This window comes from Marmota flaviventris, chromosome 10 (genome assembly GCF_047511675.1).
Source record: "Marmota flaviventris isolate mMarFla1 chromosome 10, mMarFla1.hap1, whole genome shotgun sequence".
Taxonomy (NCBI): Eukaryota; Metazoa; Chordata; class Mammalia; order Rodentia; family Sciuridae; genus Marmota; species Marmota flaviventris.
The window spans coordinates 37,439,293-37,453,171 of NC_092507.1; the positions used below are offsets into that span (position 1 = coordinate 37,439,293).

Sequence of the window (13,879 nt, forward strand, 5' to 3'; positions counted from 1 at the left end):
GTCAGCTAGGTAACTAGAACACAGGCAATACAGGATATTGTGGGTTATTTTGCTCTGAGTACAATGGGGAACAATTGCAGGATTTTGAAAGATTGTGGTGTTTTATGTCTCATGTTTGAGATGGGTCTTGTTGTCTGCATGATGAGCATATACCATGTGAATATGAGCAGAAACAGAACATTTTTAAGGTGCTATTTCACTACTTCACTCAGTGGAGGATGGTATCTGACTTGGACAGCAGTGATGAGGTGGGGAGAAGTGATGAGACTCTGGATATATTTTAGAGGTAGATGTAGCATTATTTCTTGACAGATGTTATATAGAATATGAGAAAAAATGTAGTCAAGGATGAGTTTAAGGGTGTTGTTCTGAGAAATTGAAACTATGAATTGTGATAGGGAAGGCAGTAACTAAATCAGGAGTTTCATTTTTTTATATACATAGCTTCAGATACTTACTAGACTCCTATGTTGAGATGCTGAGTTGGAGATGAGAACAGAGTGGGAGAGAGGTCTGGCCAGAAGATGTGATTTGAGAAGCCATCATCATATCGATGGTATTTAAAGCCACAAGGCAGAATAATACTCGTGAGAAAGTAAAAATTGAAAAAACTATGCCCTGGGAATTCTAATATCAAGAGAACAATAAAAAATAATGAATGTGGTAAAGAGAATAAGAAAGACAAAAAGCAAGATGATTGATAAATCTAAGAGGAAGTAATATCTTGGAAATCAAGTGAAGAAAGCAATTGAATTTTTCTATTTGTTTATAAATTGTGTGACAAGGGCTATAATTTGATTTTTTTTTGGTTCTGTATATATATCATGTGACAATGGCTATCATGTGGAGAACAAACACACAGATCTCACCTAGTAAAACAATGTTTGTCTTTTCCTCTTGGCCAGTTAGAGGGTTTCTAAGGTAGCAAGTGACATCCCCAGGGTGGGTATTGCTGAGAAAAAGGGTCATCTTCATGTTGAACAATTTATCTGTGTCCTGTGAGTGAGATTTTGATGCAGGTGGGAGGACCTTTCCCTGGCTGTCTCTCCATTCCATTTGAGGCTGTGGGAACCAACCTCCTGAATTACATTCCACTCTAAGATCATCAATATTGGAAGGAAGCACTAGAATCTGTGTGTCTGAGCTTGTAGCTGAGTGGATATAAAGGGGGAAAATAGTACTTTTAGGTGAAGGGAAGAAGACACAAAACAGAAATAAAATCTGTCCCCCTCAATTCGATATCAGTGTCCTTGATATATTGTTAGTCAAAACTCTATGGGGATTTAAATACCATAGATGCTAATTAAAAGGGAAGGAATATGAGCCAAGCAGAGGGGTTATAATATACAAGATTATCTTGTCTCAAATAAGTCAGGTGAGGAAATACCTTTTTATTTCATTTATTTATTCTTTCATTCAAAAATGTTTACTGGTTATTTACTAAATCTTAGAGTTTACATAAATATTTGGATTATAATAATGAATAAAAAAACAATCAATATTCCAGAACTCATAGGTATTATGACTTAATATCTTTTCTTCTATTTTATACCTAATCAGTTTTGAACCATTATGATAAATGATAGTCGATAACATTATTAACCCAGGTTTGCAATTTAAATTGAGACTTTATATGTTCTTTGTATGCAACAGGTATTTTCATATAATATGCTTTGCATAAATAGTTAATATACTGGTATCACTGAAATATAATACATATTCATTTAAAGAAAATAAACTTATGAAAAATTTTAACTTATTGCCTGGGGCATAAAACTGATAAAATGTGTGGGCAAAGAAAGAATGAGTAGAGATTTAAAGTGTAACCCCATAGCAGGTCTGCTTAATAAAACTTTCTGCAATAATAAATATAATCTAGATCTGTGCTAATACAGTGGCTATGTGCTATAGGAAATTGATAAGTACCTGAAATGGGGCAATTGAGATTTCAGAATTGTATGTTTAATTTTATTTAATTTTAATTAATTTAAATATAAATTTAAAGGGCCACATAGCATTGAATAGCTCAGATATAGACTATAGAATTGGATGTCATATAATGTCTGATAAGGATGTTAAAGGTTAGTGGCCTTGGAGCCCTACATTTGAGTGCTCACATTTGTGGAATCTTTCAGTTTGCTCGAAATTCTCCATCTTCCCTGCATTTCTCTGTCAATCAGAATAATTTAAAGAGTGAGAAGCGTGACTTAAATGCTTTATATGTGCATATACCATTTTTATACCATATATAACTAAGGACACTGGATATTATAGATAAAGGCTTTCTGAAATAGATTTAGGAAAATTAATCTGGCACTAAGTAGTCAGTAAACTGAGTTAGAGAGAAGTGAGAATAAGAATTATCATTAAGGAGGCTATTGTAAAGATATAGGTTGCTTCTAAGTTCACATTTTTAGTAGTGTTGTCAAAAATAATTGAAAGGGTTACAGCAAATACTAAAATGAATCTGTTGATTTTTTAGAAATCTAATAATGTATGTAGGCATAAAAATAAGGTATTTGCTGGTAGAGTTATTGTCTGCACAGAAACAGTTTTCATTCTTGATCCTGAACTCTTTCCGGTTCAAAAACTAAATGCACGAATTTGAACTTGCTAATTAAATCATGTAATAAAGAAATAGTCTGAAACACTGAGAGTTTTTCTAATACTCAGCCTCAGATGGGTTGAGAATCATGTATGCATAAAAACCTCAGAGGGATCCATCTCACCTGTGACCTTCACTTCTGTGATGTCCTCTTCAGAGAAATCTCCATCTCTGAAGAAGCAGTGGTACTGCCCATCATCATCAACATCAACATTAAAGATCCTGAGGGTCACTTTACCTTCTTCAATGGCATCTTTCAGGAGTTCTGTCCGCTCCACATACATAGGGGTCATTTCTCCATACAGAATTTTACCTTTCTCATACAGGTAAATGGGTTGTGTGTAGCGGTTGCGGAACCAGCGGATCTCCATGTGTTGTGCACTCTGTGGTGGAGACAACTGGCAACTGAGTTCAACTTCTCCACCAAATGGAGCCACGATTGGCCCCTTTAAGCTATTTACCCTGAATTGTTCTGGGAAGGGAAACAATAACCAAAAGGTGAGAGTATGAGTTAGGACACACCTTCTATTTAAATCATTATTGTATCTCTCTCTCTCTCTCTATTTAAATCATTATTGTATCTCTCTCTCTCTCTCTCTCTCTCTCTCTCTCTCTCTCTCTCTCTCACACACACACACACACACACACACACACACACACACACAATCTAACTAAAGGTAAATTCTTTTTTTTTCCCTGAAGACATCTTCATTTCACACTAGACAGGATAGAAGTTCTTCAAATTGTTTACCTTAAGAAATATGAAAACATGGTTTTCATTGCTGCTAAAGTTTATATTTTTGTTAAGAAAAAGTTTATTTGTTGTTCCTTCCTTCTTTCATTCTCTTACTTTGTCTATTTTAAACCTTTCTCTCAGACTTCTTTTAATATTTGTACTTTAATAAACCTGTATATGAATGTACCCTTCTTTTTCTGGTTAATCTTCATGAGGCTTCTTGAATTGGATGTTTCTTGTCTTTCAATTCTGAAAAATTCTTCCTCATTGCATGTTTAATTTTATTTCTCTCATTGTCTATATTCTTTTTATAATGGAACTCTCTCAACTGTCTTAGGAATTATCAGCAAGACATCCAAAATTTCTACAACCTGCTCCTCCAAGTATCCTTGGCTAAGTGCTGTCAAAAAATAATTGAAAGGGTAACAGCAAATCCTAAAAGGAGTCTGTTGATTTTTTAAGAAATCTGTTGTTGTTTAATATGTTGTTTTCCCTTTTTGGTATAACTTGGCTGTAACAGACTCTCTTTCAGTCTAGAGACTCAAACTCTCAAATTGATATTTAGTCCCTGACTAGAGTAAAATGTTGGAACAGGGGACAGTTTAAACTAATTTTTGTCCTTTTTACCACTCACTGAAGGAAGAATGAAAAAACAGCTGAACTTCTTAGTACACTCCATTTCTCCTACATGATGGCGATCTTACTTCCTTCAATCCCTTCTATTCGATTGTCACTTAATCAAGATGACCATATCAGTTTAGATTTTTCTCACCCTTGGTAGCTAAACAGTCTCAAGAACCAATGTGTGATTGATCAATTTATATTTTAAATATTAAAAGTTATTTTGTGTATGGAAAGAAATGCTATATTAGGTATTGACTGTTTAATCCACAAATTATTATGTGCTTATGTTTTTTTTTTTTTTTTGTATCAGCGATTGAACCCAGGGGTGCTTAACCACTGAGTCTCATCCCCAGCCCTTTTTATTTTTTATTTTGAGATAGGGCCTCACTAAGTTGCTTAGGGCTTCACTAAGTTGCTGAGGCTGGCTTTAAACTTATGATCCTCCTGTCTCAGCCTTTCTAACCACTGGGGTAACAGGTGTGCGCCATGATGCCTGGGTTATATCATGAATTTTTGAGGATAATTTTAAATATTGGAGCATTGCTAATGAAGTTAATCTTATTTCCTTAAACCATTAAATTATTAATTCATTTCTAAAATATAATTTTGTTTGTGCTCTAAATGCACATGTGACAGACAAAATAATCATAAATAGAGTGATTATAAACCAGTTTGATTTATCTTCATATCCACTAAAAATAATAATGATGAAAGGTTAAGTCATTTTATTATAATTCTCTACTAGTTTTAATATCTAACTAGATGTATATTTTGCTTTCTTCTTCTTCTTCTTTTTCTTTCTTTCTTTCTCTCCTCCTCCTCCTCCTCCTCCTCCTCCTCCTCCTCCTCCTCCTCCTCCTCCTCCTCCTTCTTCTTCTTCTTCTTTCTTCTTCTGTATGAGGATTGAACTCAGCCTCTCTACCACTGTGATACATTCTCAGACATTTGTAATTATTTTATTTTGAGACAGGGTCTTGCTAAATTGCCCAAACTGGCCTTTGTGATCCTCCTGCCTTAGTCTCCCAAATTTCTTGGATTAAAAGTGTGCACTCCCATTACTGAAGAGGAACTAATCTAACCTAAGTTTTCTGTCTGTATACATGAATATACCACAGTGAATCTCACCATAATGTATATCCACAGACTCTAACCAAAAAGAAAAAAAAATTAAAGTAACTGGCAGAAAGGATTAGTAGAATAAAGAGAGAGGAAAGGAAACAGGGAGAGGAAGAAAGGAAGAGAAAGAGAAAATACTGCAGATTGCATTTGAACAAATTATATTCCATGGTTTTAAATTTTTTCCAGATGAATCCTATCATTATGTATCACCAAAAAGAAACAATAAAGAAAATGGTCAAAAAATTTTAAAAAAATAGTGGTCACCAGAGGCTGGGGAGGAAGACATTGGGGAAGGTTTGTTCATGGGCATTGTTATAATTTGATCAAAATGTAAGTCACATGAGGGAGACTATAAATAAGGATAATGTGCTATACATTTCAAAAAAGACAGAAGAAATGATTTTGAATGTTCACTACAAAAATTACAAATGTTTGAAGAGATATGTATGCTTCTTCTGATTTGAACATTATACAACATATACATGATTAGGAAAAATAAATACATGTTGACCAAGTTTTTTAGATGTACATTCAGTGCTGTTGCAAATATTAAATGAAATAATGTGTATTAAAATGCATTTTAATTCTATATTCACAATGATACACATCTTTATATTCATAATATGTGCTTTAAATAAATTATTAGCTTAGTCTAAAAATTAAAAATATGTATGTATTTTTATGTTAATAAATTTTCTGGTTTATCATCACCTTCCAGGAAACAAAAAGGTAAGAAAAAAATTCTTGAAGTTACAATTTAAAATATTAGAACATTTTCTATTAAAACCCACATTGCAGAAACCATAGCTCAGTGTAATAATTTGAGGTCACCAAAATAAAAATCTTTGAACTGTTTTTAAAAAGAAAGCATGTCTACAAACTTATTTTTTCCATTCTTTTAATTGGTATATATTAATTATTACAGATTGGTGAGGTTCACTGTGGCATATTGGTACATGCACATAATTTGATCAAGTTCATTCCCCAGTACTGCCTTTTAACTTTTGATGTCCCTTCTACTTTCATGACTTTCAAGTCCCCCTGTCTTTCATTTCACCAGCTTCCATATATGAGAGAAAATAAATGGTACCCCCACCCATCTTTCTGAATATGGCTTATTTTGTGTAATACAATGCTCTCTAGTTTTATTCATTTTCCTGAATAACATAATTTAGTTCTTCATTATGTCTAATAAAACATAATGAAGTGCGTGTGTGTGTGTGTGTGTGTGTCTCACATTTTATCCATTAATCTGTTGACAGACACCTAGGCTGATCCCATAACTTGAATTTATGAATTGTGCTCCTCTAAGCATGAGTATTCATTTATCTCTAAAGAATGCTGACTGGTTTTTTGATAAATACCAAGTGGTGGTATAGCTGGATATTATAGTTCTATTTTTAATTTTTTGAGGAAACATCATACTGATTTCCATAGTGGCTGTACTAATTCATATTTCTGCACAAAGTGTATGAGTTCCTTTACCTCTGAATCCTCACCATTTATTATTTGTATACTTAATAATCATCATTCTGCCTGGAGTAAGATGAAATTTCAATGTACTTTTGATTCACAATTTTCTGATGGCCAAAGATGTTGAACATTTTTTCATATAGTTGTTGGGTATTTGTAATTTTTCTTTTGAGAAGTGTCTCAAATTCAGTCAGTTTGCCCATTTATTGATTGTATGCTATATATGCTGGACAATATATATATATTGGAATATATATGTATATATGTATATGTATGTTTATGGATATACATATATGTATGTGTGTATATATATTTGTATTGTGATATTATTTACATTGTGATGTCTTTAGCTTTTACTCTTTTTGATTGTTTTGGCTATTCTGGGTCTTTTGTTCTTCCATTTGAATTTTAGGATTGTTTTTCTAATTCTATGAAGAATAACATTGGTATTTTGATGGGGATTGCATTGAATCTGTAGATAACTTTTGGTAATAAAGCTATTTTAACAATAATTCTACCTTTACAGAATATAGGATGTCTTTCCATCTTTTAATGCCTGCTTCATTGTTTTTCATTCTCAAATATTTTATGTAGAGGTTTTTCACATAATAGATTAGATTTATTTCTAGGTATTTTTTAAGCTATTGAAGATGAAATTGCTTTCTATTTTTTTTTCTCTGAAGAGTCATTATTGGTGTATAGAAAAGCAAGTAGAATGAATTGGACATAACTTTCCTATGTTCACATAATATAAGACCAGTGAAACTCCACCTCATGAACAACCACAAGAATTGAATCCTAAGTAGAATAAGTTATATTCCATGTATGTACAATGTGTCAAAGTACATTCCATTGTAATGAATGTCTAAAAGAACAAATAAAAAAGTAATGAATAAAAAGAAAAGCAATTGATTTTTGTTCATTGCTTTTGTCTCTTGACACTTTTCTGCATTTGTTGATCAGTTTTAGAAGTCATTTGATGAAATCTTTAGGTTATTCCAAGTATACAATTGTATTATCTGAAATAGGGATAATTTGATTTCTTTATTTACCATCATATCTCTTTTATTTCTTTATTTTGCATAATTGCTCTATCTCAAATTTCAAGTAATATATCAAATAAGAGTGGTGAGAATAGACATCCTTATCTTATTGCTGTTTTTTGAGGAGATGCTTTCACTTTTTTCCATTCAGCATCATGTTGGCTTTAAGTTTGTCATATATAAGCTTTATTATGTTGAGAAATGTCATTTTGTACCTATTATCTTCAGAGATTTTATCAAGAAGGGATGTTAAATTTTGTAAAATGTTGTAATGCATCTATTGAGATGATTGAATGGGCTTTCTGCCCTTGATTTTGTGTGCTGGGTGACACTTAATTGATATCTGTATGTGGAATCTCCTTGTGTTTATAGAATGAAACCAACTTGATCAAAGTGTATGTACTTTGTAACGTAAATTTGCTTTGCAAGTATCTTTTTCTTCTAGTTTGTCTAAAGGTTTATCAGTGTTGCTTATTTTTTCAAAAAATCATTCTTTGTTTCATTGATCATTTATATTGTTCTATGTTTCTATCTCATTAATTTCAGCTCTAATGTTTATAATTTCTTCCCTCTTCCTACTTTTTGGATTGGATCATTCTTGTTTTTGTAATGATCTTGAGATGCATCATTGAGAGGTTTATTTTAGATTTCTCTGATTTATTATGTAGGTAATCATAGCTATAAACTTCCTTCTTTAAACTGGCTTTGCTGAATCTGACAAATTCTGGTATGTTGTATTTACACCTTTGATTCTAAAAATGTTTAAATCCACTTCCCCAATTCTTCAATTATCTACTAATCATACAAAGCACATTGTTCATACTCCATATACTAGTATAATTTATGTGTTTTTTCTTACATGATTTCTAATTTCATTTTATTCTGATGTGAAAAGATGCAAGAGATTAATTTCTTTTGAAATTGCTAAGACTTGCTTTTTGGACTAATTCATGATGAGTTTGGGAGAAGTTCTACAAGCAGCTGAAAAGAAAGTATATTCAGATTTTTGATGAAATATTCTGTAGTTTTCTGTTAAATCAAATTGAGTTATGTTATAGTTTAAATGACACATCTTTCTTGATTTGTGTCAGAATGATCTGTCTGTTATTTGGAATGGTGTATTAAAGTTCTTCATTATTATTATAATGTAAACTGTCAGTTCCTTTATATCAAGTAATGTTTATTCAGTGAAATTGGTTACACTGACATTTGGGCAAAAATGTTTAAAATCATTTTATCTTCTTGTTGGATTATTACTTTTACAAATTCCTAGTGACATTCTTTGTCTTCTGACTAATTTTGTCATGAAATCTGTTTTGTCTTATATGAGAGCAGCTACTCCTGCTTGCTTTTGTATTCAGTATGTATGAAATATGATTTTCCATCTGTGGGAGGCCGACTAGTACGTGACTGCATCTGTCTCCCCTTCTGATTGGTGTGGCATCATTGTCAGTCACTCTGTGATCTGGTTGCCTAGGGAAACCAGACCAATAGCACTGATCTTTAGGGTGCCAGTGATTGTGTCTTTGAGCATGGGCGTGCCTTCCCTCATCCCCATGGGTGGAGCTATGCTCACCTGTTCCTTTGTAATGTTACCCATTGCCCTGTTTGGGATAGAATGTTCCATGGAAATGTCTTTTGTGTGTCCCCTTCTCTTGCTCTGCCCTTGGGTGTGACCTTCCTAGAGGTCAGTCAACCTGCTGACAGTAGACATCATAAAGCTAGATCCAGCCCCTTGAAACCTGACCCCTTACCTCATTTGAATGGCTTCTCCTCAATAAAAGGGGTCAGCAGGAGCTCTCTCTCTTTTTCTGCAGACCCTGAAGGTCAAAGGAGCTGTCACAGCACCCCCCAAAGTAAAAGGTATTTCTGTCTCTTGTGTGGTTATTTCGCACAGCCCAGTTCCCCTGGGGTGACCCCTGGGTGTTTTAGTCACATGCAACCCAGCAAATGGCATCCCTGGGTGGGCAAAAAGGTCTGAGTGTTTAAGTCTCCTGGGAACCCGGCATCCATACTTTCATTTTTCAGTCTCTGAATGTCTTTGCTTGTGAGTTGTGTTTCTTGGAGACAACATATGGTTGGGTCTTGCTTTGTAATCCAATATTCCAGTCAATGCCTTTTAATTGGAGAATTAGTAGTGTTATTATAGGAATGTATGTGCTACTTCCTGTCATTTTTAGTTTGCTTTTTAATCAGTCCTAATTTCCATTTGTTTACCTATTATTCTAAGGAGATTTATTGTTTCTCCTGAGTTCTTGGTTATTTTTTTATCTTCCTTTTCTATGTGTTAGGATTCATCTAAGTATCTTCTGAATTTCTAAATTAGGGGTCACAAATTAGTTTACTTTATGCTTATCTTGCATAAGCATAGTTTACTGAATATAGTAATTTAGATGAAAAGTTATATTCTTTGGATGCTTGAAATATGTCATTCCACACCCTCTTGTCCTTTATCTTCTGCTGTGAAATATGCTACTATTCTGATGAACTTGCCTTTATTAGTACTTGCCACATCTCTTTGCACCTCTTAAAATTATTTTTATTATAATTTTTGGCACTTTAAGTATAATATAACATGGAGAAATTCTTTTCCAGCCTTGTCTATTTTGGGTTCTAAATGACTCCAGTACATTAATTTGTCTATCTCTTTCCCACATATTTTAATATCAGAAATTTTCTGATATTACTTTATTGAATAAGTTCTCTACACCATTCATCTATATCTTTTGTCCTTCCTCAGGACTTATGAGTCTTAAGTTTGGCCTTTTGATGATGTCACAGAGCTCTTGTATGTTCTACTTATACTTTATGTTTTTATTATTACTCAATGAAAGTTCTTATTTACCCATTCTGTCTTCAAGCTTTGATATTCTTTATTCTGTTTGATCTAGTATATTGGCAAGACTATTCACTGAGATTTTTATTTGATTTAGTTTTTTATTTCTAACAGTTTTGTTTGGTTCCTTTTAAATTCTATAGCGCTTTATTGAAATGCTCCTTTAGGTCCTGTATCTTCTCTCAAATAATTAACTTTTTGAATTATGTTTCTGTCATTTCCTCAACCTAATTATCTTTGGTTCAGGTATTGAACTTGTAGCGGCATCTTACATTCCTCTATTTCTGTGTTGTGATTGATTTATATATCTGCTGGGATGGAGATAGATATATATATCTATATATATCTATATATCTATATATCTATATCTATATCTATCTATATATATATATCTTCCACTGTTATGTGAGAGTGTTTTTAGTGAGTTGCTTTATCATGTGCCCTGGGCTGGGGGTAAATTTCAGCATAAAAGCAATTACTTAACATATTCACAGTTCTATGGTAAATCTGTAGCATTGCTTTGAGAGGAGATAATAATCACAAGTAACCATGACCACTTGAGAACAAGCCATATACTAATAAATCATAAAAACTAATTGAAAATATTATCTACAGTTCTAACCATCTAAACATGGAAAGGGTAATAGTAATCTTTAATAGATTATAAAATTAGATAAAGAAAGCAAAATTAATATTAAACCTGCTGAGTAGATGTTCCTTCAGTACTTTAATTCCAAACTGTGAAGGAGTTGGAATCTGCAGCCTGCTTTCTACCATATCATCTTGATTATCCAATATCTATAAACTTCTTATATAAAAACTCTGTTTTAAAATAATTACTGAGCATTAAAATAATTACTGAGCATGGAATCAATCTATGAGATATTGAAGTTTATTCTATAAATATAATATGAATGTTTTTTGAAATTTGATATTAGTTCATGAGAAGAGAATTCGGTGTAACAGAGTTTAGAAATCCACATACACAGGGAATTTGGTTTATGACAGAGATGACTTCTGGGATCAGTGGAGAAAGTTGGAATAATCAATGGAAACAACTGGGTTTTTCGTTTTAAAATTATGTTGGATTTCTCTCTCAATTTTTATATAATAATTGTTTATATGGATTAATTTGAAAATATAAAATAAACAAAGAATTGGAACATGCTCTGGAAAACTATTTCTAAGCAAACACAGCACCTAGATACCATGAAAACCAGAAACTACTGAATTACACAGCATAAAACTAAGTCAATAAATTGAATTTTAAATTCATTAAGAATATAGGAAAAAGCATAAGAGATTAACTGTTATTTCATATTTATATTTTTAATATAAAGCAGGAAGACAAACCACAGGCTCAGTAAAAATATTTACAAAATATACCTCTGTATCCAATCTATATAAAAAAGTCTGAAAATTCAACAATAAGAAAACAAACCAAGTAAAAAGTAGCAAAAGATCTGAACAGGCACTTCACCAAAGAAGAAGGTAGCAAAGAAGATAGGTAGCAAATCACTGTATGCAAAGAATCTCGAGCATCATATATCATTAGAGAAATTCAAATTAAACAATATAAGATACTACCATAGGCTTATTATCAGAAAAGGTGAAATTCAAAACACTGACAACACAAATACTGGCAAGGATATTGAGCAACAGGGCTCTCATTCAGTGCAAAAAGATAAAGTCATTTTGGGAGAGTGGTAATTTCTAACAAAGATAAATATATGATTAGCACATAATTTAGCTTCCACAGAAAACTCAAATGAGTTGAAAAGCACATCTATGCAAAAACCTGCCCACACACTTTATAGCATCTTTATTCATACTTGACAAAAATTGTAAGTTCTTTAATAGGTTAATGAATAAACCAACTGTGGTACATTCATACAATGGAATATTATAGAAAGAAAGGAAGGGAGGGAGGGAGGGAGGAAGGAAGGAAGGAAGGAAGGACGGACGGACGGACGGACCCAGTCATGAGAAAACATGGAGGGAGATTAAATGCATGTTACTAAGATAAATTACATGGTACATCCATGTAATTCCAAGTGTATGGCATTTTAGAAAAAGAAAAGCTACAGATATAGTAAAACAAAGTAATGGTTGACATGATTTCCAGAGGAAGGAGGAATGAATAAATGAAGCATAGGGCATTTTTAGGATGGAAAAATTATTCTGTCTGACATTGCAATAGTGGATACATGAAATTATGATTTTTTATAAAAAGTTTGAGGATTTCAGAAGCTGATTATGGAAAAATATAAAACCATGATGGCCATAGCATACAATAAGCTTTCTTTTGGGCAACACTTGAACAGGGTTGCAGAAGAGGCAGTCTTCACAGCATGAGACTTTGTAGAGGCACAGTTACCACTATCCAGGAAGAAAGTAGAGGGCCAAGGAACTCCTGGGGTTGGAGAGGAGGCGTATGTACTTTGAGAGCTCTGACAGCATCAGCAACTTGGAATTTTTATTTTTTATTTTTGCAGTACTAGGAACTAAACTCAGAGGAATTCCACCTCTGAGCTATATTTTCTAGCCCTTTTTATTTTACTTTAAGATAGGATCTCACTAAGTTGCTGAGGCTAGACTCAAAATTGCAATCCTCCTGCTTTAGCCTCCTAAATCACTGGGATTATAATCACACCTCATCTTGCCCAGTTATGCTTGAGGTTTTTATATTTACAGAGTTATCTATAGCTAGCAGATGTTGGGGTCAGTTTTATAGGACATACAAAGCAGAAAGGCATTAAATGGTTAAAAACTCCTTGTTTGAGATATATTCAAAACAATTGAATATATAAAATTTTGGATTTAGCACTGGTGGGCTTTTGGATTAATGGGTCTCAGTTTTGAAGCAGTAAGCAGCAAGCAGCAAGCCGCATTGTATCATTACATAGAGGCCATCTTTTACTCATTTATATAGTTCTTTGTTAGCACCCAAAGAACTATACAACAAGAGTGAAACCTAATCTAAATTGAACTTTACTTTATAATAATCTATTAATACTGGCTCAATTATAATAAATGTACTATATTAAGGAAAGATGTTAATAATAAGGGAAGCTGTATGTGTGTTGGGAGTGGGAGATGGGAATGAGGAAGTAAGATTATAAGGGAACTCTCTATACTTTCTTTACTATTTTTTTTTATAAACCTGAACCTGCTTTCAAAAATAAAATGGGTTAAAAATTTAAAAGTCAATTAGGAGAATTACAACTTGGGGGAAAACTTTATGATCTATAAAATAAAATAGTGAAAGCAAAAATATTCTATACATCCAAAATAGAATTTAAAAGTCCAGTGAATTATGAACTTCTTGGAAATACATGAAACAGATGCAATAGATCAAAAATTCACTCAATATTTAGGAATTATTTAAAAACAACAAATAAAACACCAAAACCACAAAGTAAAAAAGAAGTTAGGATGTAAAC

At 32.7% G+C, this 13,879-nt stretch overlaps 1 protein-coding gene across 1 annotated transcript in view; it reads right to left on the reverse strand.

Annotated features, from left to right (window-relative positions):
- Nucleotides 1-822: 822 nt before the first annotated feature.
- Nucleotides 823-13,879, reverse strand: part of LOC114094071 (putative selection and upkeep of intraepithelial T-cells protein 1 homolog) — a 33,833-nt gene continuing 20,776 nt past the window's right edge. Inside the window, exons 2-3 of the mRNA XM_027937020.2 lie at nucleotides 2,730-3,077; nucleotides 823-1,151 (exon numbers count right to left, since the gene is read on the reverse strand). Of these exons, the coding sequence (XP_027792821.2) occupies nucleotides 823-1,151; nucleotides 2,730-3,077 (677 nt within the window). The remainder of the gene's footprint in view (nucleotides 1,152-2,729; nucleotides 3,078-13,879) is intronic.